At 35.8% G+C, this 25599-nt stretch overlaps 1 protein-coding gene across 3 annotated transcripts in view; it reads left to right on the top strand.

The window, feature by feature from the left end:
• The window catches only part of CCDC180 (coiled-coil domain containing 180), a 121678-nt gene extending 101811 nt beyond the window's left edge, over positions 1-19867 (top strand). For all 3 annotated transcript variants that reach the window (XR_012486898.1, XM_074294022.1, XM_074294023.1), the window contains 4 exons: positions 331-442; positions 1086-1191; positions 16654-16789; positions 19648-19867. Coding sequence is in view for 2 of the 3 variants with exons in the window: in XM_074294022.1 (XP_074150123.1) it covers positions 331-442; positions 1086-1191; positions 16654-16789; positions 19648-19779 (486 nt within the window). In the remaining variant the exon portion in view is untranslated. The remainder of the gene's footprint in view (positions 1-330; positions 443-1085; positions 1192-16653; positions 16790-19647) is intronic.
• Positions 19868-25599: the final 5732 nt, after the last annotated feature.

Raw genomic sequence — 25599 nt, 5'->3', positions numbered from 1 at the left:
TCCCTTCTCTTAAAATACCTCCAAATGATTCAAACACTTAAATAAGGGCCAGTATGCATTGGTAGAAAAAGTTTTCTCATTGGGAGTGTCCTACATCATTGAAATCACAGGTTCAACTCTACCCCTCCTTCCCCCAAAATATTATCTTCTGCATGAGTCATAACATTATTGTATTAACCTTCCATAGATCTAGCTCATGACCTCCCACTCTTTCTCTTTCCTCCCTGACAAAGAAATAAATAAAATGTCTACCCTAGCATTGACACGAATATTCAGATACACCTTCCTATCCTGTTAGATCAAATCTGATCATTTCCACACTCTCTCTAGGAATGTGCCAAGAAATGTGCCCGGAAATTTATAAACTCCTTGACTGTCTTGACTGAGAAATTACTTCAACAAATGGATGAAATCCCCACAGTTGATGATATCCAATCAGCAAGTAAGGATAAAGGGGTGGAGATGGAATGGAAATTGTTGGCTTTTTTTTTTTTTTTTCCATTCATTTCTTAATCGTGATCCCTCTGATCAGTGTGCTAGGGCCACCTTGTAACTGTGTTCCTTTAGGAATTTCCCTTGCCTGGAGCCCAGGACTACAGCTATATACTTGGCTATCCAGATGCCATGAGGAAATTGTCACCTAACTAAGGAGGGCCTCAGAGAGCAAGCCTTTCTTACCAGTAGGGTTCTATAGTTAGCCTAAGGAGAGACTGGGACCTGGAAAAAATATTAATTTGTTTTATTCCAACCCCCTTGTTTTACAAATTGGGAAACCAAGGTCCAGAGAATCAAAGGGATTTTTCCCAAGTCACAATGAGTCAGTTTATGACTCATTCATCACTACCATCAAAACTCACTTTTCCAAAGCACGTTAAGGTTTATAGAGCAAAGAACAAATATTATGATGCCCATTTTACAAATGAGAAAACTGAGGCTCAGAGAAGTAAGAGGATTATCTCAAATTACACAGTTAATAAATGGCAGAACTATGATCTAAACTCAGGTCTTTTGAGAGAATAGAGCTGATGACTGTGATGCTCTTTCCACTCCATGGTGTCATCTCATATGTATCTTTTTTATTATAGAAATGGAGCCAGTCAGGCAAAAAGCATCAGCCTTAATGCGACGGAAAATTGCTGGGCTTCCCTCAGAAGAAGAAAAAGAAAAGCCACAAAGTGAACGAGGAAGCAAGTAAGTTATGAGCCCTTCTCAGAACAAAGTTTGGGTCAAAACTGTAATTGACCATTTAGTGGAGGCAATGGAAAAGGTACAAGGTAGCTTTCCCAAGACAGATCTTTCAAAATTTAAAAATATTAATATATATATAATAATATAATATATTAAAGAAATGTGCATATCTTTTGACTCCAGTAGTTGCAGTTTTAGAATTAAGCACCAATGGATTCGACTAAAAAAGGAAAAAATCATTTGTACCCTCCCCCCAAAAAATCTGAGGATCTTTTGTAAGAACAAAATACTGAAAATGGAATAATATCCCTTAATTGGGGAATGTCCATATAAATTGCAATATACAAAAGTAAAGGAACATTATTACATTGTAAAAAATTATAATGTGAAATAGCCAAAGAAATATGGGAAGATTTGTATGATGTAATAAGTGCTGGCTTCAACAATGAAGTATAAAAAAGGTTAAAAAAAGAGAAGGGGAATGAGAAAAAATAAGAACAACATGATTACTACTACCAAGTCATAAGGTTGAAAAAGCAGGAAAAAATGGAAGGTATCTCATAATAAAAGCAACTATTTTGGAAAACAGGGAGGAAAAAATTTAAGAATCATTGGGCTGAAAACCATAATCAAAACAAGAGCCTAGAAATCCTATTTCAAGAAATTTTAAAAGGAAATTTCCCCAATCTCTGAGAACCAGAGGGCAAAAAAGGAAATAGAAGGAATCCACTGGTCATTTCCTGAAAGAACGTTCAAAAATAAAACTCCCAAGAACATCACAGTCAAACTCCAAACCTTCCATATCAAAGAAAAAATGTTTCAAGTAGCCAGAAAGAAAGAATTTTAATACCAGGGAGCTACAATCAGATCACATGGAATTTAACAACCACCACTAAGAAAGAGCACAGAGAATAGAGTACCATACTAGTCTGTTAATATGATGGAATAGTATTGTGCTATAAGAAATGATGGTTTCAAGGAAACTGCTTTGATTTGATATTAAGTGAGATGAATAGAACCAGGAAAATAATTTATCAAAAAGACAGTGATATGAAAAAGACAAAGAAAGATGATTTGATTCCCCTTTCCAGCACTGGCAGCACTTTTTACTCATTTTCCCTGATTCTCTGGTTAAAGTGAAGGAGTCAGAACACTCCTTGCTCCCCATTGCAATTTCTAGTTTCTTTCCATACCACCATTACTCAGTAATCTTTACTCCTTTGAAGTTCATGCAATCCACATCTGCCATCCAGTCAAACCCTTTGTAGCTTTTGTCTACAGTCTTCCAGGAATATTCCCTTTTTTTTTTTTTCATTAATTCAATACCTAACATAATCTTTTTCTCTTCCCCAACTCCTATCCTCATACTACAGGACTTCAACATACTCATTTATACTTCCTCAAATATCCTAACCTTCCAGTTCATCAACTTACTTTCTGTTCCAACCCACTTCAGGCACATAGAGTCAAAACGTTGGTCTTGCCATCCGCTATAAATGTGTCATTTCTATGTTCTAGCCCTCACCCTTCCACTAGCCACACTCTCCTTTCCCTATCTTAAACCATTTTTACTTTGTACTGTCCCCTTCTCATGAATCATTTGCCCCCTTATACCACCTATTGTGTCCTGCTAGGCTCCAGCTTTGGCTTACTCCCACCACTGCTTTTGCTCCTACACTTGTGCTGCCTAACAAAGGTTGAGGAAGTCATGTAACAGTTCTGACTGGTTCCACTACAGATTTATGTTAACACTGGGCCTTCACAACTTCTGGGTATTCCTACTGTACCTCTCTTATCAATTCCTTATTCCATTCTCCACAGTAGCTCTTACAAACTTTTTCATCCCTTCTTAAACCTCTCCTGATTCCATTTCCTATTGTCCTTTCATCTAAGAATCTTGCCCTATATTTCATTTTTTTAAATTGAGGCCATTGGCCAAGAACTCCCTTTTCTACCCTCTTATCTCATATCACCTCTATGTCCTCTTTCATCCTTACATGAAGAAATGACACCTTACCAAGATCTATCCCTCTGCCTGTAGGAGTGATCCCACTCTATCCTCTCTCCAAGAAGATTGCCCTCTCTTATCACCCCCATTTTCTAACTTAAATTCAATATCTCCCTGTCTTTGGTCTGCTTCTCTACAGCCTACAAACGGGCTCATATCTTCCCCATGGTCAAAAAGCAAACAAAACACCTCTGCTTAGTGAATCTTTGTTGCTTAGTGAAGCTTCACTAATTATCCCATATCTCTCCTGCTCTTTGTGGTTTAACTCCTCCAGAATGCCATCTACCAAAAAATACCTCCAACTCTCTCCCCCTCTCTTCTTAACTCCACAGCCTGGTTTCTAATCTCATCATTTGACCCAAACTCTCCAAAGTTATCACTGATGGCTTAATTTCCAAATACAATGATCTTTTATTAATTCTTATACTTCTTGATATCTCTGCACAGCCTTTGACTCTATTGGTCACCCTCCTAGTTCTCTTCCTGCCTCAGTCTCTTTCCCTAGCTCTTCATCTAGGTCACCTGCTAATGGAAGGTATCCCACAGGCTCTGTTCTGGGCTCTCTCCTTTTCTCCCTCTATATTACTCCACTTGGTGATCTCATCAGCTCCTAAGGATTCATTATCCTCCCTGATCATCATCATACTGATGATTCTCAAATCTACTTACTGAGCGCTACCTCTCTACTGACTTCAAGTCTCACAAATACAACTATTAGATACCTCAATCTGGATGTCCTATATGTCAACATATTCAAAACTCAGTGGTTTGGGTCTGCTTGCCAGGAATCTCTTCCTACCCTCATCCATCTTCCACTCAGCTGCCAAACTAATGTTTCTAAAGCATTGTCGGTACATAAATGTTTATGCAGCACAGATTATATGCCAGGTGTTACGCTAAGTACTAAGGAGAAAAAGATAAGCTTTAAAAGACTGTTTCTACACTCAATGAGCTCACAATCTAATGGTAAATGACAACACATAAAAAGAAGCTGATGAGCCAAAAGAAAAGAGGCCCAGATGGACATCAGGTATACAAGTATGATGGGAAATGATAGGATTCCTGCCCCTGACCCTCTCCTTAAACAGAGGAACCTAGGAGGAGCTCTCTAAAGTCAATCTTATACTCTTTCTGATCTAGGAGAGAAAGGAGCCTGAGGGGAAGAGAATACGAAGGAATTTGAAAGTTTGACGAGCTACTTCCTATCACTTCCAGGATGAAATACAAAATCTTGTTAGGCATTCAGAAATTCTTTTGTATCCCCTACACTTAGTGCAATGTTTGACATATATTAGAGGCTTGGGGGCTTAACATTTATTAAGTTTATTAATAAATAAACTGATTGAATTAGGAAGGCTAACTGACCAATATATAATGACCAACCACAATCCCAGAAGACTAATTTTTTATTTATTATATATATATATATATATTTTATAATATTATCCCTTGTATTCATTTTTCCAAATTACCCCCCCTCCCTCTATTCCCTCCCCCCGACGACAGGCAATACCATACATTTTACATGTGTTACAATATAGTCTAGGTACAATACATGTGTGCGAATATCATTTTCTTGTTGCACAATAAACATTAGAATCCGAAGGTACATGCAACCTGGGCAGACAGATATTAGTGCTAACAATTTACATTCCCCTCCCAGTGTTTCTTCTCTGGGTGTAGCTACCTCTGTCCATCATTGATCAACTGGAAGTGAGTTGGATCTTCTTTATGTTGAAGATTTCCACTTCCATCAGAATACATCCTCATACAGTATTGTTGTTGAAGTGTATAGTGATCTTCTGGTTCTGCTCATTTCACTCAGCATCAGTTGATTTAAGTCTCTCCAGGCCTCTCTATATTCCTCCTGCTGGTCATTTCTTACCGAGCAATAATATTCCATAACCTTCATATACCACAATTTACCCAACCATTCTCCAACTGATGGACATCCATTCATCTTCCAGTTTCTAGCTACAACAAAAAGAGCTGCCACAAACATTTTGGCACATATATGTCTCTTTCCGCTCTTTAGTATTTCTTTGGGATATAATCCCAGTAGTAGCGCTGCTGGGTCAAAGGGTATGCACAGTTTGATAACTTTTTGGGCATAATTCCAGATTGCTCTCCAGAATGGCTGGATTCTTTCACAACTCCACCAGCAATGTATTAGTGTCCCAATTTCCCCACATCCCCTCCAACATTTGTCATTATTTGTTCCTGTCATCTTAGCCAATCTGACAGGTGTGTAGTGGTATCTCAGAGTGGTCTTAATTTGCATTTCTCTGATCAGTAGTGATTTGGAACACTCTTTCATGTGAGTGGAAATAGTTTTAATTTCTTCCTCTGAGAATTGTCTGTTCATATCCTTTGACCATTTATCAATTGGAGAATGGTTCGGTTTCTTATAAATTATGGTCAGTTCTCTATATATTTTGGAAATGAGACCTTTGTCAGAACCTTTGTTTTTAAAAATATTTTCCCAATTTGTTACTTCCCTTCTAATCTTGTTTGCATTAGTATTATTTGTACAGAAACTTTTTAGTTTGATGTAATCAAAATCTTCTATTTTGTGATCAATAATGATCTCTAGTTCTCCTCTGGTCATAAATTCCTTCCTCCTCCACAAGTCTGAGAGGTAGATTATCCTCTGTTCCTCTAATCTATTTATTATCTCCCTCTTTATGCCTAAATCATGGACCCATTTTGATCTTATCTTGGTATATGGTGTTAAGTGTGGATCCATATCTAATTTCTGCCATGCTAATTTCCAGTTTTCCCAACAGTTTTTTCCGAATAATGAATTTTTATCCCTAATGTTGGAATCGTTGGGTTTGTCAAAGATTAGATTGCTATAGATGTACCCTTTTTTGTCCTTTGTATCTAATCTGTTCCACTGATCTACCGGTCTATTTCTTAGCCAGTACCAAATGGTTTTGGTGACTGCTGCTATATAATATAGCTTTAGATCAGGTACACTTAGACCACCTTCCTCTGAGTTTTTTTTCATTAGTTCCCTTGCAATTCTTGACCTTTTATTCTTCCATATGAATTTTGTTGTTATTTTTTCTAGGTCATTAAAATAGTTTCTTGGGAGTCTGATTGGTATAGCACTAAATAAATAGATTAGTTTGGGGAGTATTGTCATCTTTATTATATTCGCTCGGCCTATCCAAGAGCACTGAATGTCTTTCCAATTATTTAAATCTGATTTTATTTTTGTGGCAAGTGTTTTGTAATTTTTCTCATATAATTCCTGACTTTTCTTTGGTAGATGGATTCCCAAATATTTTATACTCTCAACATTTGTTTGGAATGGAATTTCTCTTTGTATCTCTTGCTGTTGCATTTTGTTAGTGATATATAAAAATGCCGAGGATTTATGTGGATTTATTTTGTATCCTGCCACTTTGCTGAAATTTTGAATTATTTCTAGTAGCTTTTTAGCAGAGTCTTTGGGGTTCTCTAAGTATACCATCATGTCATCTGCAAAAAGTGATAGTTTAATTTCCTCATTTCCTACTCTAATTCCTTGAATCTCTTTCTCGGCTCTTATTGCCGAGGCTAGCGTTTCTAGTACTATATTGAATAGTAATGGTGATAGTGGGCAACCTTGTTTCACTCCTGATCTTACTGGGAAAGGTTGCAGTTTATTTCTATTGCATATTATGCTTACTGACGGTCTTAAATATATACTCCTGATTATTTTAAGGAATAATCCATTTATTCCTATACTCTCAAGAGTTTTTAGTAGGAATGGATGTTGGATTTTGTCAAATGCTTTTTCTGCATCTATTGAGATGATCATATGGTTCTTATTAATTTGATTATTAATATGGTCAATTATATTAATAGTTTTCCTAATATTAAACCAGCCCTGCATTCCTGGAATAAATCCTACTTGATCATAGTGTATTATCTTGGAGATGATTTTCTGAAGTCTTTTTGCTAATATCTTATTTAAGATTTTAGCATCAATATTCATTAAGGAGATTGGTCTATAATTTTCTTTCTCAGTTTTCGATCTACCAGGTTTAGGTATCAGTACCATGTCTGTGTCATAAAAGGAGTTTGGTAGGACTCCTTCATCCCCTATTTTTTCAAATAATTTATATAACATTGGGGCTAATTGTTCTTTAAATGTTTGGTAGAATTCACATGTGAATCCATCTGGCCCTGGGGATTTTTTCCTGGGGAGTTGATTAATAGCTTGTTCTATTTCTTTTTGTGAAATGGGACTATTTAAGCAATTTATCTCCTCCTCTGTTAATCTAGGGAGCCTATATTTTTGGAGAAAGTCATCCATTTCACTTAAGTTATCAAATTTATTGGCATAAAGTTGGGCAAAGTAACTCCTTATTATTTCTCTAATTTCCTCTTCATTGGTGGAAAGATCCCCCTTTTCATTTGTAAGACTATCAATTTGATTTTCCTCTTTCTTTTTTTTGATCAAATTTACCAAAGGTTTATCTATTTTATTGGCTTTTTCATAAAACCAACTCTTGGTTTTATTTATTAATTCAATAGTTTTTTTACTTTCAATTTTATTGATTTCTCCTTTTAATTTTTGTATTTCGAGTTTAATTTTTGGTTGGGGGTTTATAATTTGGTCTTTTTCTAGCCTTTTAAGTTGTAGGCCCAATTCGTTAATCTTCTCTTTCTCAATTTTCTTCAAATAAGCCTCTAAAGATATAAAATTTCCCCTTATTACTGCTTTAGCTGCATCCCAAAGATTTTGATATGATGTCTCATCATTATCATTATCTTGGGTGAAATTGTTAATTGTTTCTATAATTTGCTCTTTCACCCAGTCATTCTTTAAGATGAGATTATTCAGTTTCCAATTACTTTTTGGTCTATTTACCCCTAACTTTTTACTGAATGTAGCTTTTATTGCATTGTGATCTGAGAAGAAGGCATTTATTATTTCTGCCTTCCTACATTTAATTTTGAGATCTTTATGTCCTAATATATGGTCAATTTTTGTATAGGATCCATGAACTGCTGAGAAGAAAGTATATTCCTTCCTATTGCCATTCAGTTTTCTCCAAAGGTCTATCATACCTAGTTTTTCTAATGCTCTATTTACTTTTTTAATTTCTTTCTTGTTTGTTTTGTGGTTTGATTTGTCTAAATCTGAGAGTGCAAGGTTGAGATCTCCCACTATTATAGTTTTACTGTCTATTTCTTCTTGCAGTTCTCTTAACTTTTCCTTTAGAAAGTTAGATGCTATACCACTTGGTGCATATATGTTTAGTATTGATATGGCTTCATTATTTATGCTACCTTTCAGCAGGATATAGTTTCCTTCCTTATCTTTTTTAACGAGATCTACTTCTGCTTTTGCTTGATCTGAGATAAGGATAGCTACCCCTGCTTTTTTGGCTTTACCTGAAGCATAATAGGCTCTGTTCCAACCTTTTACCTTTACTCTGTATGTATCTCCCTGCTTTAAGTGTGTTTCCTGTAGACAACATATTGTAGGGTTCTGCTTTTTGATCCAATCTGCTATCCGTCTCCGTTTGATGGGATCGTTCATCCCATTTACATTTACAGTTAAAATTACTAATTCTGTGTTTCCTGCCATCGTATTATCCCCAGATTATACTTTTTTCCCTTGACCCCCCTGATCCCCCTCCCCGATATTTAATTTACAGACCCCCCTTGTGACGCGCAACCCTCCCTCTTTTTTTTTTTTTTTTTAGGATCCCTCCCCCCTCCCTCCAAGTCCCTTCACTTATTCTCCTTTTCCTTTCCCCTTTTCCTCTCCCCCCTTTTAATGAGGTGAGAGAAAATTCTCTGAAAAACAAATATGTTAATTATTTACTCTTTGAGCCTCTTCTGATGAGAGTAAGATTCACACAATGATTCTCCCCCTCACTAAGTTCCCTCAGATATGGTGTATTTTCTATGTCTCTTCCTGGGATGTAGTTTCCCTCTTTTTATCACTCCTTCCCCTTTTTCTGAACCGACCTCCTTCCCTTTACCACACCCCCCTTTTTTTCTTTTATATCAGTAAAATCAAATTATCCTTGAGTATTTTTTATATACCCACAACAGAGTTACAGTTCTCAAGGGTTCTGTGTACCTTTTTCTGTTTCTCTTCAGTCTTGTGGATGTAGATCAAATTTTTTGTTTAAGTCTGGTTTTTTTCTTAGAAACATATAGAATTCCTCTGTTTCATTGAATGACCATCTTCTTCCATGGAAAAAGATGCTAAACTTAGCTGGGTAGTTCATTCTTGGTTGCAGTCCTTGATCTTTTGCCTTTCGGAATATCAGGTTCCAGGCCCTTCTATCTTTTAATGTGGAGGCAGCCAGATCTTGGGTGACCCTTATTGTGGCACCTTGGTATTTAAATTGTTTTTTTCTAGCTGCTTGCAGGATTTTCTCCTTTGTGTGGTAATTCTGCAGCTTAGCCACAATATTCCGTGGTGTTCTTTTTTTAGGGTCTATTTCAGAAGGAGTTCGATGAATTCTTTCCACATCTACTTTCCCTTCTGTTTCTATTATCTCTGGACAGTTCTCTTTGATAATTTCCTGTAAAATACAATCTAGGCTCTTTTTTTGGTCATAGTTTTCTGGAAGTCCAATAATCCGCAGATTATCTCTCCTAGATCTATTTTCCAGGTCTATAGATTTTCCCAGTAAGTATTTGACGTTGTTCTCCAGCTTCTCATTTTTTTTGTTTTGTTTGACTGATTCTTGGGTTCTCTGTGAATCATTCATTTCTATTTGTTCCATCCTGACTTTTAAGGAGTTATTTTCTTCTTTCACAGTTTTTAGTTCTTTTTGTAAATGCCCAATTTCGTTTTTAAATGAATTATTTTGCTCTATTGAGTTTTTTTCCATTTCCCTAATTTTTTTTTTTTTGAGAATTATTTTCTTTTTCCAATTCAGAAATTCTATTTTCTTGAGACTTTTTTATCTTTTCCAATTCAGAAATCCTACTTTCCTGTGTTTTTTTAACCTTTTCTAATTCACTAATTTTGTTTCCCTGCATCTCCTGTGAATTCTTTATTTTTTCCAACTCCAATTTCAGGACGTTGTTATTCTCTATCATAACTTCCCTTTCTTTTCCCCATTTTTCTTCGATCTCCCTCAATTTTTTAAGAGCTTCTTCTAGGAGAGAGTTATGTGATGGGGGGCAGGGATCGTTCCCCTTTAGGTTGTTATCTGATTCTCTGCTGTCAACTTCCTCGGGGTTGGATACCCGCTCTTTCTCTGTATAGAAGGAATCTATGGTTTTTCTAGCTTTTTTGCTCATACTTAAAAAAATCTTTTGGGGTCTGTCCCTGGGGTAGGAAATTATTTATTTACTTCTTTACCAGCTTCCTCCCAGACTGGATGGATGCAGCGGCTCCTGCGCCTGAGCTAAGATAGAGCTCTGGGAGAGAGTTCCCCACCCCCTCCCTGGAAGTGCCCCAGAGGTGATTAGCACTACTGTGCTTCGAGGGCGTAGAATAGTGAAGACAGCACGAAGCCCAGCCTATGTGTCCGGGTGGGGAGTGGATGTCTGCAGCAGGTGACGTGAGAAGCCCCTGCGCTCAAACTGGAAGTGTCTGCCAGAAACCGCGGTCCCTAGTTCAAAGGTTCCGCTTCTCTGGGACTTCCTGGAGCTGAGTTCCACTCCCTCCAGCTAAGCTAGGCAGTGTGTGTTGCCTTGGGCCGTATCCACCCACTTGTCAATCTCTTAACTATTCTCAGGTGGTAGCTGAGGCCACACCCCCTGGTGCCGAGATCTGCTGAGTCACCCCCAGGGTGGGGGGGGGAATCTAATCTGAGTTTTAAAATATTTTGGCTTTCTCTTCTGAACTGCTAAATAATTAGCAGAGAAGAGCTAACAGCCTGTGCCAGATTCCTTTACCTCAGTGGCTTCTCTGATCCCAGAGCCCTTCCCAGCGCAATGGGCGCAGTGTGCCCCTACCCCACCGTCTGTGCTGGTCTTTCTTATTCCTCCCCTGAGAACTGACCTTTCCTGTTGAAACTCCAGATTCTCTTCAGCTGGTAAGTCGTGCTTCCAGTCCTTGTGGTATCTATCAGTCCTGAGCTAATTTTGAGACTTAATTTATCTAATTGGTTGTGAGGGAGTGAGGACGTTCACTGAGTCGTGTGTTTCTTCTCCGCCATCTTGGCTCCGCCCCCCAGAAGACTAATAATGAAACTAATAATGAAATAACATTTCTGATAGTGGTATGAAGTACTCATTTTCCAGAATGAGATATATACAAACACACATATATTTTGATATAGGCAGGGCAGAATTTTGCTTTTTTCTTGACTATACATATTTGCAACAATATTTTGTTTTTCTTATGTTCTCAAAGTGAGGAAATGGGGGGACAGGGAAGAAGCAGACTTTTGAAGATTAAAAATATAATTTAGAAAACCATAATTGTGAATATTAATTGGATTAAATCACCCACATATAAGAGGGTTATAAAACAGATTAGAAATCAGAATCCAATAAAATGTTGGGGTTTTTAAAGTATGCTAAAATAAGTTGAGAAAAATCTATCTTTAGCTTGAAATAAAAAAGGCAAAAAATCATGATCTCAGAACAAGAACAAAAATTAATTTAAAAGAGATAAAGATGGAAAATAAATTTTGCTGAAAGGTATCATAGATAATGAATTAATATCAATATTAAATATGTACATATATATTACATAACATACATCAAAGTACTTAAGGGAAAAGTTAGATGAGTTCAATGGGAGCTAGAAAATAAAACTATAATAGTGGAGGACTTCAATTTGCCCTTCTCAGATCTAGATAAATCTTACCAAAATAAAATTAAAAAAAAAGAAATGAAAGGTGAAAGACTGAATAGAATTTTAGAAAAGTTAAATATGATAGATTGGTGGAGATTATTAAATGAAACTAGAAAAGAGTATACATATTTATTGGCTGTGTGATCTTCATAAAAATTGACCCTGTGTTAGAGCACAAAAGCATCCCAAACAAATACAGGAAAGCAGAAACATCTTTTATGAATCACAATTAAACAAAAATTATATTGAATTAATAAATGAATTCTGATAAAAATGAGTAAAAATTAACTGGTACATAATAAATACATAATAATCTTAAAGTTAAGAATGGGTGACTAAAGAACAAAAAACAGAAATAACAAATAATTTCAATGAAGATAATGACAGCAATAAGGCAACATACCAAAAATTTTGTACTCCTCCCAAAGAAGAAATCCTAGGGCTAAGTGACCTTATAACAAATTTTATTAAACATTTGAAAAAAAAAAAAAAAGCCAAGTAATTCTGATACTATAGAAATTGTCTGAAAAAAAAATTCTTTCTATGGTAAAAAATAATGGTCTTGATATCTACACCAAAATAGGGAAATAAAACTATTGTAACAAGTATAGCTGCTAAGTTATTCAAATCCAAATTGTGAATAGCTTTGATTGACAGATTGGCTAACAAGTTTAGTTTAGTATTTTTTTTTTTTTAATTTGTAGAGACCTTAGGGAACCATATAAAGTTTTTAAGCAGAAATTATTCCACTTGTATGTACCAATGAGGACAGATGACCTGCAAAAGTATACACTTTTGTATATTTTGTATAGGATAGATCAGAGAAGAAAAAGAGACAAGGATGAAAATAGCACCTGTCTCATATAATTTCAGCAAGCATTTAAATGAAATAAAACATACAAACCTTTAAGCACTAAGTAAATGTCTGTCAATATTATTATTTTGTTGTATTCTCCTACTAAAATGTAAGCATTTTGAGGAAAGGGACCATTTTGGTTTTTATCTTAGTATGTCTAGGAACTAGCTCTTCATCTTGTTAATAGTAAATAATGAAGTGAATTGATGTTAGATTGGCACAATTAGTACAAGTGCCCATTAATCCCTATAAGCAGGGACCATAACTAAAGACAGATAACACCAGATAAGATGTGACATTCCTTATTAATGTAGTAGAAATCAGGTTTAAAAGATCCTAGATGGCAGTCACTTGCCTCAGCTTTTTAATAGAATCCTCAAATATCATAGTTAAAACTATATAAGCTGCAGATAACAAAAGGTATTTGGAATAATAAATATATTATTATACATTGTATGATGCTATTATATATACATGTGTATAATAATTATATGTCTTATATATTCAGTCTTCCAACTCACACTTGTGATTTATAGTTAGACTGGAATCATTTTCAGGTGACAGAATTTACTGACCAAACCAATTATTGAACATTAAACTGAAAAGGAAAAGTATTCAAGATGTATTTCAAACAAAACAATTGCACATAGTTATTACTCATTTACTTCTCTAGCTCAGAATTTATTTTTGGCAGGAATCTGGGTGAGTTCTAAAGCATTTAGATAATCTTTCAGAATTGAAGAAAAAAGTCATTAACATTTCAGTGAAGTTAATGAAGTAGGATTTGGTTTTCAGATTAAAAATAATACAATAAGATATTAATTCCCTTGCTACAATCAATGACATAAAAATAATGCTTAGATTTCTACTTTTTTTGCAATGTTGATTCATAGCTTCTAAAAAATAAGTGATGTTATATCATAAAAACAATTTATACTAACAAACCCTCTGTAGTTCCATGGAAAGAAGTCTGGATTTGGAGTCAGAAAATCTGGATTCAAATTCTAATTTCATTATTTTCTGTTTATATTATCTTTTACTAGTCACAACATATTCCTGCAGAAATATTGTATCTTAAAATAAGATAAAAATAGATGATGTTAAAGTTCTCTTCTAGCTCAAAATTGTAATTCCGTAAACAGTGAGGAAACATTTAAAGGCTCCAAATTTTGAAATTCTGAAGTTTGATTATTATTTTACAGAAGGAGACTAAACAACCGTTTTAAAACTGGAAATAGCCTCAGCATCCCCTTCATTACTGAAAATAGAGTATTCTTTACAGCAGCTCCATCTTGTGGTTATCTCACTTACCAAGGAAGAAAATTATTTTGAAATACTCTTATCAAAACACTTTTTAAAGCAAAGTTCAGGGGTACCTAGATAGCTTAGTGGATAGAGCACTGGTCCTGAAGTCAAGAGGACCCATGTTCAAATATAGTCTTAGTCACTTAACTTGGTCACTTGGCCACTGAGTCAACCTCACCCAAAAAGTGAAAATAAACACAATTCATGGGCCCTGGATTAAGAACTCGTTGATTTACTGGGTTGATTGATAATTGTATTTAAAAAAAAAAAACTTTTAAAGTTTATAAAACACTTGTTTAAACATCTCATTTTGCTCTTATATATATGTATAGAAGGTGCTATAATTATCCTTACTTTGCAGATGATGGCTAATATTTATATAGAACTTTAAAGCTTATAAAATATTTCACATATATTATTTCCTTTAATTCACACAACCACAATGGGAGTTGGGGCTGTTACTATCTTCTCTTGTGGAAGCCTAACAATGTTTGATGACTAAATCTATCTTTAGTGTGACTGGTTGTGTCACTTATGTCATTTAGTGTAATAGGGATAGCTTTAGTAGAATTTTAGTTCCTTGAAGACAGTTTTTAGGCATATATTGGAAATATAGAATCACCTTGCTATGGGAGAAATATCTTCTCTCTGAAGTCATAAGTAACTGCTATCAAATAGATTTATCACAATATGGAAATTGTAGAGGTAAAAATGTAGGTTTTATTAGTATGCTCAACCATAGGTTTGGACCTCAGAGGAAACTTGAACAATTCATAAGGATTCTAACAAGGTTTATTTTGCTTATAAAATAACAGAAAAATAATTCGTTTACATTTTTAGTTCATTTACACGCTTCTTAGGCCATAAAAGATGATAGACAAGATAGATCCATAATCTCATACAATCCTAATTTGAGCACATTTAGTTAAACAGAGTCATAATCTCGTGATCGCTAAGGAAACAAATTTCATCAGACAAATTCTTTAGGTAAAGTAAGGCAGGTTATAGATTAAAATGTATTTAGAGAATTCACAGTAGGCTGATGGAGCCTACAATTTACATGTTGCTAAGGGATCATGGTAGTTAGGTGGTACAAGTAGATAGAGTACTGGGCTTGAAGTTCAAGAGGACTCCATGAGTTCAAATCCAGTCTCAGACATTTACTATGTGTCCTTAAGCAAGTCAGTTAATCTTGCTTGCCTCAGTTTCCTCATCTGTAAAATGACCTGAAGAAGAAATGGCAGACCGTTCTCTAGTATCTTTTCCATGAAAACCCCAAATGGGGTGAGAAAGAATTATATACTATTAATCAGCTAAAGAACAACAACAAAAGTCAGGGAATCTTTCCTTTGGCCTTTTATCTATGGAATACCTAAGGATCTTAAGTAAATTTCTGTATCTCAAAGGACAATCTTTGTTTAGGTGAGATTAATATTAAGGCAAACTTTGAATTAACCAAAAATTGTGAAAGGGATGTCCCTGAGTTCCAAATAATAAAAAGGGAAAATTAAAATAATCTACTGCAATATACCCATTCATCTATCTGTTTATATGTACCTAATCAGCATACAGTCAGAAGCAGGAAGGGGATAAAAACTCAAATTTCTCCCACTGATCTGCCTCCACAGCTGTTTTTGACCCTTTCTCTCCCCTTTCCTTCCCTTGCATCAGCACTCTCTGGCTTTTGAATTGAGCTGACAGTGGTTCTTCGTCCCCATCTGGCCACTGACACAACTTACCTTGATAGAGGTATCAGAAAATCCTCTTTTCTGGCCTGAATGCTGTCTGGTGAATGTGGGAGAACGAATGTTTAGCTAGACTGCTCTTTAGCTGTCTTGGCCTGATGGGAGATAACTGGGCAAGCCTTGCCACCAAAACTCAAAGTCCCTCTCCTTGCTGCAGTGGAACCAGAAAACCGTTGTACAAATCCCAGCTTTCCTTCACCTCGCTTCAAATCTCCATATGACAAAAGCCAAGATATTTAAACACTCCTAACCTCAGTTTTCTCATCTATAAAATGTAAAATGTTTGATGTCATGGCTTCTAAGATTCTTTAATTCTATTTTCTTCATTCACCATCACTTCATAAAGGTCTTCCAATTTTTCTCTGAATTCTTCATAGACATTTTTACTTATCTTATGGACTGATGATATTCCATTATACTAATCTACAATAATTTAACTCTTCCTCAATCATTTGCTGTGTGTATTGTGTATGTATATGTGTATAAGAAAACACAAATCATGCTTCCATGAACACATACATACATATTTTTTTTGGTCAATAACCTTCTTGGGTATCATCTTACTAGTGTGATCTCTGGGTCAAAGCATATGAGCAATTTAATAACATTTCTTGCTTAATTCCAAATTGGTTTCTAGAAAACCAATTCATATAAGCTTTTAAAATAAGGGACAAACAAATTGACTGCAAAGGATATTATATCTGTATCTTTAGATCTCATTGATGAGAAATTCAAAATAGAGGGTGTGTTTGTACTATAAGTGTATTTTTGTTCCCAGGAAGTGGCCTGGAATGGTTCCTACAACATTCACTATTCACCACAAAATTTACATGAGAGCAGCACCTCCAATCATAACCACCAAAAATAGTTTGAGTCACCAAGCAGTAGTGGAAGCAAGAGATGCTATATATACGGTAAGTGTGGGCAAATGGGCAGTTGTTTGAAAGGGAATTTGAACCCCCTTTTCATTACTGGTTCTCTCATGGATTCACAAGACACAACCTGAGCACTGCTTAACTATGATAACTTTTAGTTGTTAACTACGAATGCAATCATTGAACGTTTTCTTTGTGCCATGCTTTCAGATGCATTCTAATGCATTGTTTTAACATGTGATAAGCAATGAAATCCCAACACTGGTACAATCTTGCTAAAAAGTTCATCTGAACAAGTTTTTCTTATATACTTTTCATATTTTATAGCTAAATAGAGTGTACTGCTGTAGCTATGGTTCATCCTTACATTTCTGTGTTGTTTTGCTTATTTTCTAGTGTAGTATAATGTAATTCTGGCCTTTTTGTTCTTGCTTTTGATTTTGTAAGTATCCTTTCTTTTGTAATTATTCAAATATTTGAAAATTTGTAATTAGATATTGAAAGAAATCAAAACAAAATTGAGGGGGCAGCTAGGTGGGGCAGTGGATAGAGCACCAGCTCTGAATTCAGGAGGACCCGAGTTCAAATTTGATCTCAGACACTTAACACTTTCTAGCTGTGTGACCCTAGCCTCAGGAAAAAAAAAAAAAAAACAAAAAAAAAAAATTGATTTGAAAAAAATTGCCACAATAAATCCAAAGATGTTTAAGATATCTTTCCTGACCTCAGGGAGCTTCCAGTATAGATCATTGTAGATAAGATGCTATCAGTGGGTAAACAACATAGATCATGAACAAGGCACTGCCTCAACCAAGGGGGACAGAATGTGATAATGGAGAGATAGATGGTAGAAACCCCTGCCTTCAAACTCTTTCACATGATTAATTTGAAACAATTATATGTTATTTGTAACATATATGTTATATGATATAATTATATATATAATAACATAATTTATAAGTAATTATAAAACTTGTCAAATGATTAACTTTAGTTAAGACATGACTAGACTTAGATGTTAGCTTGTTTAAAGGCAGGAATCTAAACCATTTGGTCCCTGTAGGTCCTTTTCAAGACAAATTATCTTTGTATTTCAAGTCAGCAAAATTTTACAAAAGGTTATCAGGAAAACTTAGCAACACAAATTCTATCTACTCTACTATATGCCAATTATGGAGAGAACATTCCAGTGCTAGGATGAAAATTCTAACCTACAGAGATGAGGTGATAGAAAGGAGTTTATGAAATTCTCAAAGATCACAATGGGCTTCACTTTTCACCCTCCTCAGGCCTCCTACTTCCTCTGACTATTCATATTTGTCTCTAGGATAATGATCACTAACAATATGTGTAGTGTTTTTCATTTTACACAACAATTCCTCTTACTACAATAAGTATTAAACCCCACCCCATTTTAGAGATGCAGAAGCTGGAGCACAAAAAATTACATTCACATTGCTAGGAAGGGGCAGAACTAGGAATCCAAATTTCATTTCCTTATTTCAAATCCAGGACTTTTTCTACCATACAACCCATACTCTCAAACCAGGAAAAAACATTAACATTCATCTGACAAAGGCAGTGTCCTTAAACAAATTTTGCAAAAACCTATGCAGAATTTAGATAAGACAAAAAAAATGTTTAGGGCTTAAAAAAAGAACTATACCAAACCCTTGGAGATGCAAAAACAAAATAGGCTCTGTTCTCAAGTTGCTCACTTTTTAATTAGAAGAGACAACACATGGGGCAGTTAGGTGGTACAGTGGAGAGAGCACAACCCTGAAGTCAGGAAGACCCGAGTTCAAATTTGACCTCAAACACTTAACATTTCCTAGCTGTGTGACCTTGGGCAAGTCATTTGACTCCAATTGCCTCAGGGGAAAAAAAGAGACAACATATATAGGAAAATTTACTACAAGGCAAATAAAATGGTTTTTGGTGGTCCTGAGCACTACTTAGGGACCAAGAAACAAGGCAGGTTGTAGGGGCTGGGGGTCCTTAGGGTACTATCTTTTGCTGGCAAAGCCTGGGAGTCTGGAATACATACTGGCAGGCCAGATTGTAAGCCTAATATTCCTCCAACTTCCCAGAAGGATTGTACAAATATCCCTTCCATATCACAAGAAGGGTTAGAAATGTGATACTCTGGAAAATCCTGTAAAATTTTTCACCCTTAGTGGGTAGCTAGAAGGTGCAGTGGAGAGACCACCAGCCCTGATCAGGAGGATCCAAATCTGGCTTCAGACATTTAACACTTCCTAGGTGACTCTGGACTTATCACTCACTTAACTCCAACTATCTTGCCAAAAAAAAAAAAAAAAAAAAAAAAAATGTTCCTCTGTGTCAAAGAACTCTGAATTTTTCTTTTTCTTTTTATGTGATGTTTCTACCATTTTATTATAAAATTTGGATTAAATATTTGATCATAGGCTCTGTGTCATCTGTAGGGCTTCATGGGTTGTATGTGATTTCTGCAAAACTTCACCCAAAATTCCATTTAATTCGTGCCAACCTGTGATATATTGAAATCACTATAGGCAAAGTCAGGATGTGGAAGGTTAATTAAAGTTAATAACTTCCTCCACATCCAAGGATCTGAGCAACTACATCTATTTGGCCATAAGAATCCCTTGGAGGAGCCAGACTCCCTACCAATGGGAAGGAGAGAGGGAGAGGACCTTCTGTAGGGGTGGGAATGGAAGTGCAGTGTCCAGGTGAGAGAGTACTGGGAGGAAGGCTGGGGAGGGCAAGGTTTTCTCAGGTATCTGAACTTGCTGTCTGCTACATAGGGTTAAGTTCAAGAAGTAAATAGGAGGGGATAAGAGAGGGAAAATTGAAAAGTTAGGGAAGTTGGCATTTCTCCTAAAATGGGCTCTTTCCTCTGCTTTGATCCTTAGAAATATCTGGAGGAATTACAGTTGAATCTGAACAAGATTAAGGAAGAAAAGGATATCCAGCTAACTAAAGCTGAGAACTGGAAGGGCTGGTGGACTCGTTCAGTAAAAACCATTAAGGACCTGTATTTTTAATCCCTTTTTACCCTTTTCTTATGTATGCACTTAGGTTTAAAAGATACTGATGTGTTGTTTTTTTCTACAAATAAAAATTTGGTTATACTAGTCTTGATGGATATGGTGATTTCTGTGCTGGGAAGGGTTTTGTTTTTGCCTTCATCAGGTACATTTCATGAGTGGCCAGACTACAGGTGATCTTCTCTGATGGAATAAACACTTCCCAGCTCATCAGTAGTCCAGTGCAATGAAAAGAATTATAGATGGAAGGGATGTCTGAAGACATCTAGTCTAAGGCCCTGTCTTTACAGGTGAGGAAACTGAAGTCCATAGAGATTAAGTGCCTTATCTAACAGGGAGAGCTAAGGCATGAACCAAGTTCCTCTGATTCCAAATTTAATATTCTTCTCATTGAGTAAATTAAAGCAATGTTTAAAAATGAGGGAAAGGTATTTTTTTTTTGAAATTTCAAATAACATAATATCTACTTTTCATTATCAAAGGAAATGGAGACTCCACACTTGGACTCTTACATCACAATCATAGATGTGCTTATAGAAGAGTTATTTTTAAATGGCATTAATGAACACCAAAAAAGGAACAGCTAGGTGACACAGTGTCTAGAGCAGCAATCCTGGCATCAGGAGGAAATGAGTTCAAATCAGCCTCAGACACTTACGGTTTTACTCCAAATGCCTCCCCTAAATACCCCCACTAAAAAGACAAACACTCAAAGAAAATTCATCTGTATTATACCTAGGATATATATAAAGGTCTGTACCAGTAGCAGGACTCTTGAAGAGATTGAAGGATCAAATCACAAGGAAGAGAAGTGACAAGTTGTGGGAAAAATACTACATTCTATTAGGAATATGTCTCACAAAAATTGTGACTAAAAGAATATCAGCAACCGCCAACCAACATGTTTATTTCTCCAACTATGTAAAATATCTTAAGTATGATTATACATAAGAAGGTATTACTAGGAAACAGGTAGGCTTTCAAAAAGCAGTATTCCATAATAAATCCCAATTGATTGGAGAGGGAAAAGAAGAAAATATAAAATTCCACTCCTTGTTGAATATTTAAAAATGTATTTGATTCAGCAGAGCAAAACATTTTAAAGAATTTTTTCCAGCATGTGTCTCATACATGAATACATCAAAATTATATAATAAACCTTGGAAGATAAAAACATAATCCTAACTGCAACCATCTTCTGCTCATTAAGTAACACATGAAGCAGCACACTCAGTGGTAGTCACTTATAGCTACTTTGGTCATTCTCCCTTTGTTGAGCCTTTTTTGCTCCCTTTTTGCCTTTCCTGGATCTAATTTCTCTGAGAGACAAACTGTCATTGACAGTAGCTCTGATATGTGCAAAGCTGTCTTTGCTAGGAACGAGACTACTTGAGTTGTATTCTTTCTCATTGTTGAATGTCCAAGATACCAGGGAGTAGTGGGAATGGGACAGAAGAACAGTTATGTGGGTGATAGGGCCCAGAGCAAGAGAGGTTGCTTAAGATTCTTAAGAATTGCAGTGAAATGTATACATATATTGTATTTAATTTATACATATTTAACATGTAGTATTCAACCTGCCATCTGGGGAAAGGGGTGGGGAGAAGGAAGGGAAAAATTGTAACAAAGGGTTTTACAATTGTCAATGCTGAAAAATTACCCATGCATATGTAAATTGTAAATAAAAAGCTATAATAAAAAAAGGGGAAAAAAAGAATTCCAGTGAACACAGTCTTGTTACCACCTGAGATGGCATGGAGAAAATCTAGCATCATACCTTCTGCAGTGAGCTTTGTGTAGTCCCTGAGGAACACACTATTAACCTTCCTGAAGTTTTTCTAAACACTGATAGCAACAGAGAAGAATCATAGTTGAGACTTTCACTACCTGAACTATTCAGCCTGTATTATCTCTATATGCTGCTTGTTGTACCAATAATATTGTTATGGACACTGATGATGGTATCCCCATTCTATGCCCTTCCATGAGGGTTTTTCTCTTCTCCATGTCATTTTCAACTTGGCTGGTTGTGACCTGACAGAGTATTTCATGAAGATAATGACAGAAAGATGGTAATAGCATCACTCCCCCAGCTGAAAAGGAAATTGTGATATCAAGGAGAAGCTGTGGATGTTGCTCTGGACTTTGAGCAGGCGATGGCCACAACTGTTACTGCTTCCCTGGAGAAAAGATAGCATTTCACCATTGGTTCAGGTGTCCAGAGGTGGCCTTCCAGCCATTCTTCCTAGGGATGGAATCCTGTGGCACTCATGAAATCACTCTAACCCTGTCATGAAGTGTGATGCTGATAGCCAAAAGGATCTATATTACAACACCATCTTATCTGATGGTACTGTTATGTACCTTGCTATTGCTGACAGAGTACCGAAAGAAAGCAATTAGCTCTGGCATCTAGCATAATGAAAATTAAGATCACTGCTCCCTTGAACTCAAGTATCCCATCTGGATTGGTAGGCTCAGTTCAGTCCTTTTTCTGAACCTTCCAGCAGATGTGGATCAGCAATCAGGAATATGATGAATCTAAATCATATATTGTCTGCCACAAACGCTTCTAAATGGACCACTAGCAGATGCATAGCAATTGCTGCATGACTATTCACAAAGTATACATTTTCCCTAGCAAGCAATATACCTCATGATGGCCTCATAAAGCTGGAATAAGTCTACTCTGAAAAATTTGTCCTTGAGGAAGTTTTTTTTTTTTTTTTAATCTGAGATGATTAGACAAATATCAGCACTTTTTATTTTGTTGAATCATTACTGATTTAACCTCACATTCAGTTAATAGTTGATCCTTGACATAGATTTGAGCATATCTTGTAGATAACTTTGATCTAAATCCTGATACAGAACAGAAGGTTCATTTTTACAGGTAAGATTGAGTTAACTTTTATAGAGAATTGATATGATTATATAATAATATATTACTATGTCAAAAATTTTGAAGATATGCTGTTTCCAGAGCAAAGGCCCAGCAAGCAGGCTGTGTCCTGAGCTTGGCATAATAATAATCCTTTGTGCTCTGGCAAAGTGTATTGCTTGGACCTGCACCAGGTGATCACTGAAGGGTTTAGCTCCCCCTGTTTCCTAGGGCCATCAATCACATATTCACAATTCCTATTCTTTGTCACTGACAGGTACTGCACTTCTGTTCCCGTCACGGAACTCTGGTTATATACCCCACAGGGTGAGCACAACCTCTAAGACTGAGACAGTACTGTTCCCACAGGACCCATGGGAACAGTAACTCAAGAGCTAAAAAGATTATGTCATAATCCAGCCTCCTTGTGGTATATAAGACCTGCTTTTGGCCCAACATACTAAATAGACCTCCTTTTTAGGAGGGAAGGTTTCCTTTGCAAATGCTATTTTCTTCTGAAATTAATTAAATTTATTTTTATGTCCTGATTTTCCCATCTCCGGCCTCTGTATCAGCTCTGGCCACCTGCAGGTTAGAGGTTGGTTCTAGTTGACATCTGGTTGACAGCCATCAGGTTTTTTTTTAATTTTAATTTTTTTTAATTTTATAATTATAACTCTTTTTTGACAGTACATATGCATGGGTAATTTTTTACAACATATTCCTTGCACTCACTTCTGTTCCAATTTTTCCCTTCCCTCCCTCTACCCCCTCCCCTAGATGGCAGGTAGTCTTATACATGTTAGATATGTTACAATATATTCTAGATACAATATATGTGTGCAGAACTGAATTTATTGTTGCACAGGAAGAATTGGACTCAGAAGGTAAAAATAACCTGGGAAGAAAAACAAAAATGCAAACAGTTTACACTTATTTCCCAGTGTTCCTTCTTTGGCTGTAGCTGATTCTGTCCATCATTGATCAATTGGAACTGAATTAGATCTTCTCTTTGTCAAAGATATCCACTTCCATCAGAATACATCCTCATATAGCATTGTTGTTGAAATGTATAATGATCTCCTGATCCTGCTCATTTACTCAGCGTCAGTTCGTGTAAGTCTCTCCAGACCTCTCTGTATTCATCCTGCTGGTCATTTCTTACAGAACAATAATATTCCATAACATTCATATACCACAATTTACCCAACCATTCTCCAACTGATGGACATCCATTCATCCTCCAGTTTCTAGCCACTACAAAAAGGACAGCCATCAGTTTTACAGTCTAATTCTTTAGGTCAAAAGCATCAGCTCAAAAATGGAGCCAATATTATCATCTTTCCTGAACTCTCCCAAATTTACCTCCAAACAACTATAAAATAATACCTCAGAATGAATTTTGAAGTGGCAGAATCTACAAAAAGAGAAAGTGAAACTAAGACAATTTAGAAGTTTAGCAGAAAGGATCTGTCTCACTGGGATGAAAGGGGAGTGCAGATCAGTACAGGCAGCATTCAGGCAAGCAAGTAACAAGACCCCATGGCCTTAACACAGTACACCAGCAAAGCCCCATGCTACCAGTGGAAGCTTGAGATAGTGCTTCCTCCAAGCTAGAAGCAGAGATTAATTTTAACAAGGTTAAAAACAAGCAAAGAAGAAGGAGGAGGAGGAAGAGGAGCAACCTGAGTATGGAAAGTTACTATGGTATAGGGAAGCTCAAAAAACACTCAAAAGAAAATAACAATGTTAAAAGGGCTATGTGTGAAGCTTTAAAGCTTTTAAAAAATACTTTAAAAAGTATTAACATCTTGGTAAAGAAAGCATCAAAAGCGGGGAAAATATACAAAAATCACTGAAAAAAATCACTTAAAATGAAAGATAGAAAAGGTCACTGATGAAAATAATTCTATAAAAATTAGAACTTCAAATAAAAGCTAATGACTCTATAAGACATTAAGAAACAAATAAAAATCAAAAGTATGGGACAAAATAGAAGAAAATGTGAAATATTTTGTTGAGAAATAAAATTGACTTGGATCCAGGAGAGATAATTTTAAAAGTCTTGTACTACCTTTAAGCTATGATTAAAAAAAAAAAAAAAAAAAAAAAAACCTGCACAAAATTAAAAAAAAAAAAATTATCAAGGTATCACAACATATCTCTCAGAGTGGCTAAAGATAACAGGAAAACATAATGATGAATGTTGGAAGGGATGTAAGAAAACTGGAACATGAATACATTGTTGGTGGAATTGTGAATGAATACAACCATTCTGGAGAGCAATTTGGAGCTATGCCTAAAGGTTATCAAACTATGCAAATACAGCAGTATTTCTACTGGGTTTAAATCCCAAAGAGATCTTAAAGAAGGGAAAAATGTGCAAAAATGTTTGTGGCAGCCCTTTTTGTAGTGGCCAGAAACTGGAAACTGAGTGGATGTCCATCAAGTTGGAGAATGGCTGAATAAATTATGGTATATGGATGTTATGAAATATTACTGTTTTGTAAGAAATGACCAGCAACATGATTTCAGAGAAGCCTAGAGAGACTGACATGAATTGATGCTAAATGAAATAAGTGATGAATGTGGCTCTTTTCAACAATGAGATAATTGAGACCAGTTCCAAAGATCTTGTGATGATGAGAGCCATCCATATCCAGAGAGAAGACTGTGGGAACTGAGGGTGGATTACAACACAACATTTTTACTCATTTTGTTGTGGTTTGCTTAAATTTTATTTTCTTTCTCATTTTCTTTTTTTACTTTTTGATCTGATTTTTCTTGTGCAACAAGATAATAATATAAATATGTATACCTATATTGGATTTAACATATATTTTTTACATGTTTAACATATATTGGACTACATGCCATCTAGGGGAGGGGATCTATATCATGGACTACATGCCATGGGAGAAGGAGGGTGGAAAAAA

Source organism: Sminthopsis crassicaudata, chromosome 2 (assembly GCF_048593235.1).
Source record: "Sminthopsis crassicaudata isolate SCR6 chromosome 2, ASM4859323v1, whole genome shotgun sequence".
Taxonomy (NCBI): domain Eukaryota; kingdom Metazoa; phylum Chordata; class Mammalia; order Dasyuromorphia; family Dasyuridae; genus Sminthopsis; species Sminthopsis crassicaudata.
Note: the sequence above shows the minus strand (reverse complement) of the source record. Positions and strands in the feature narration are given on the sequence as shown.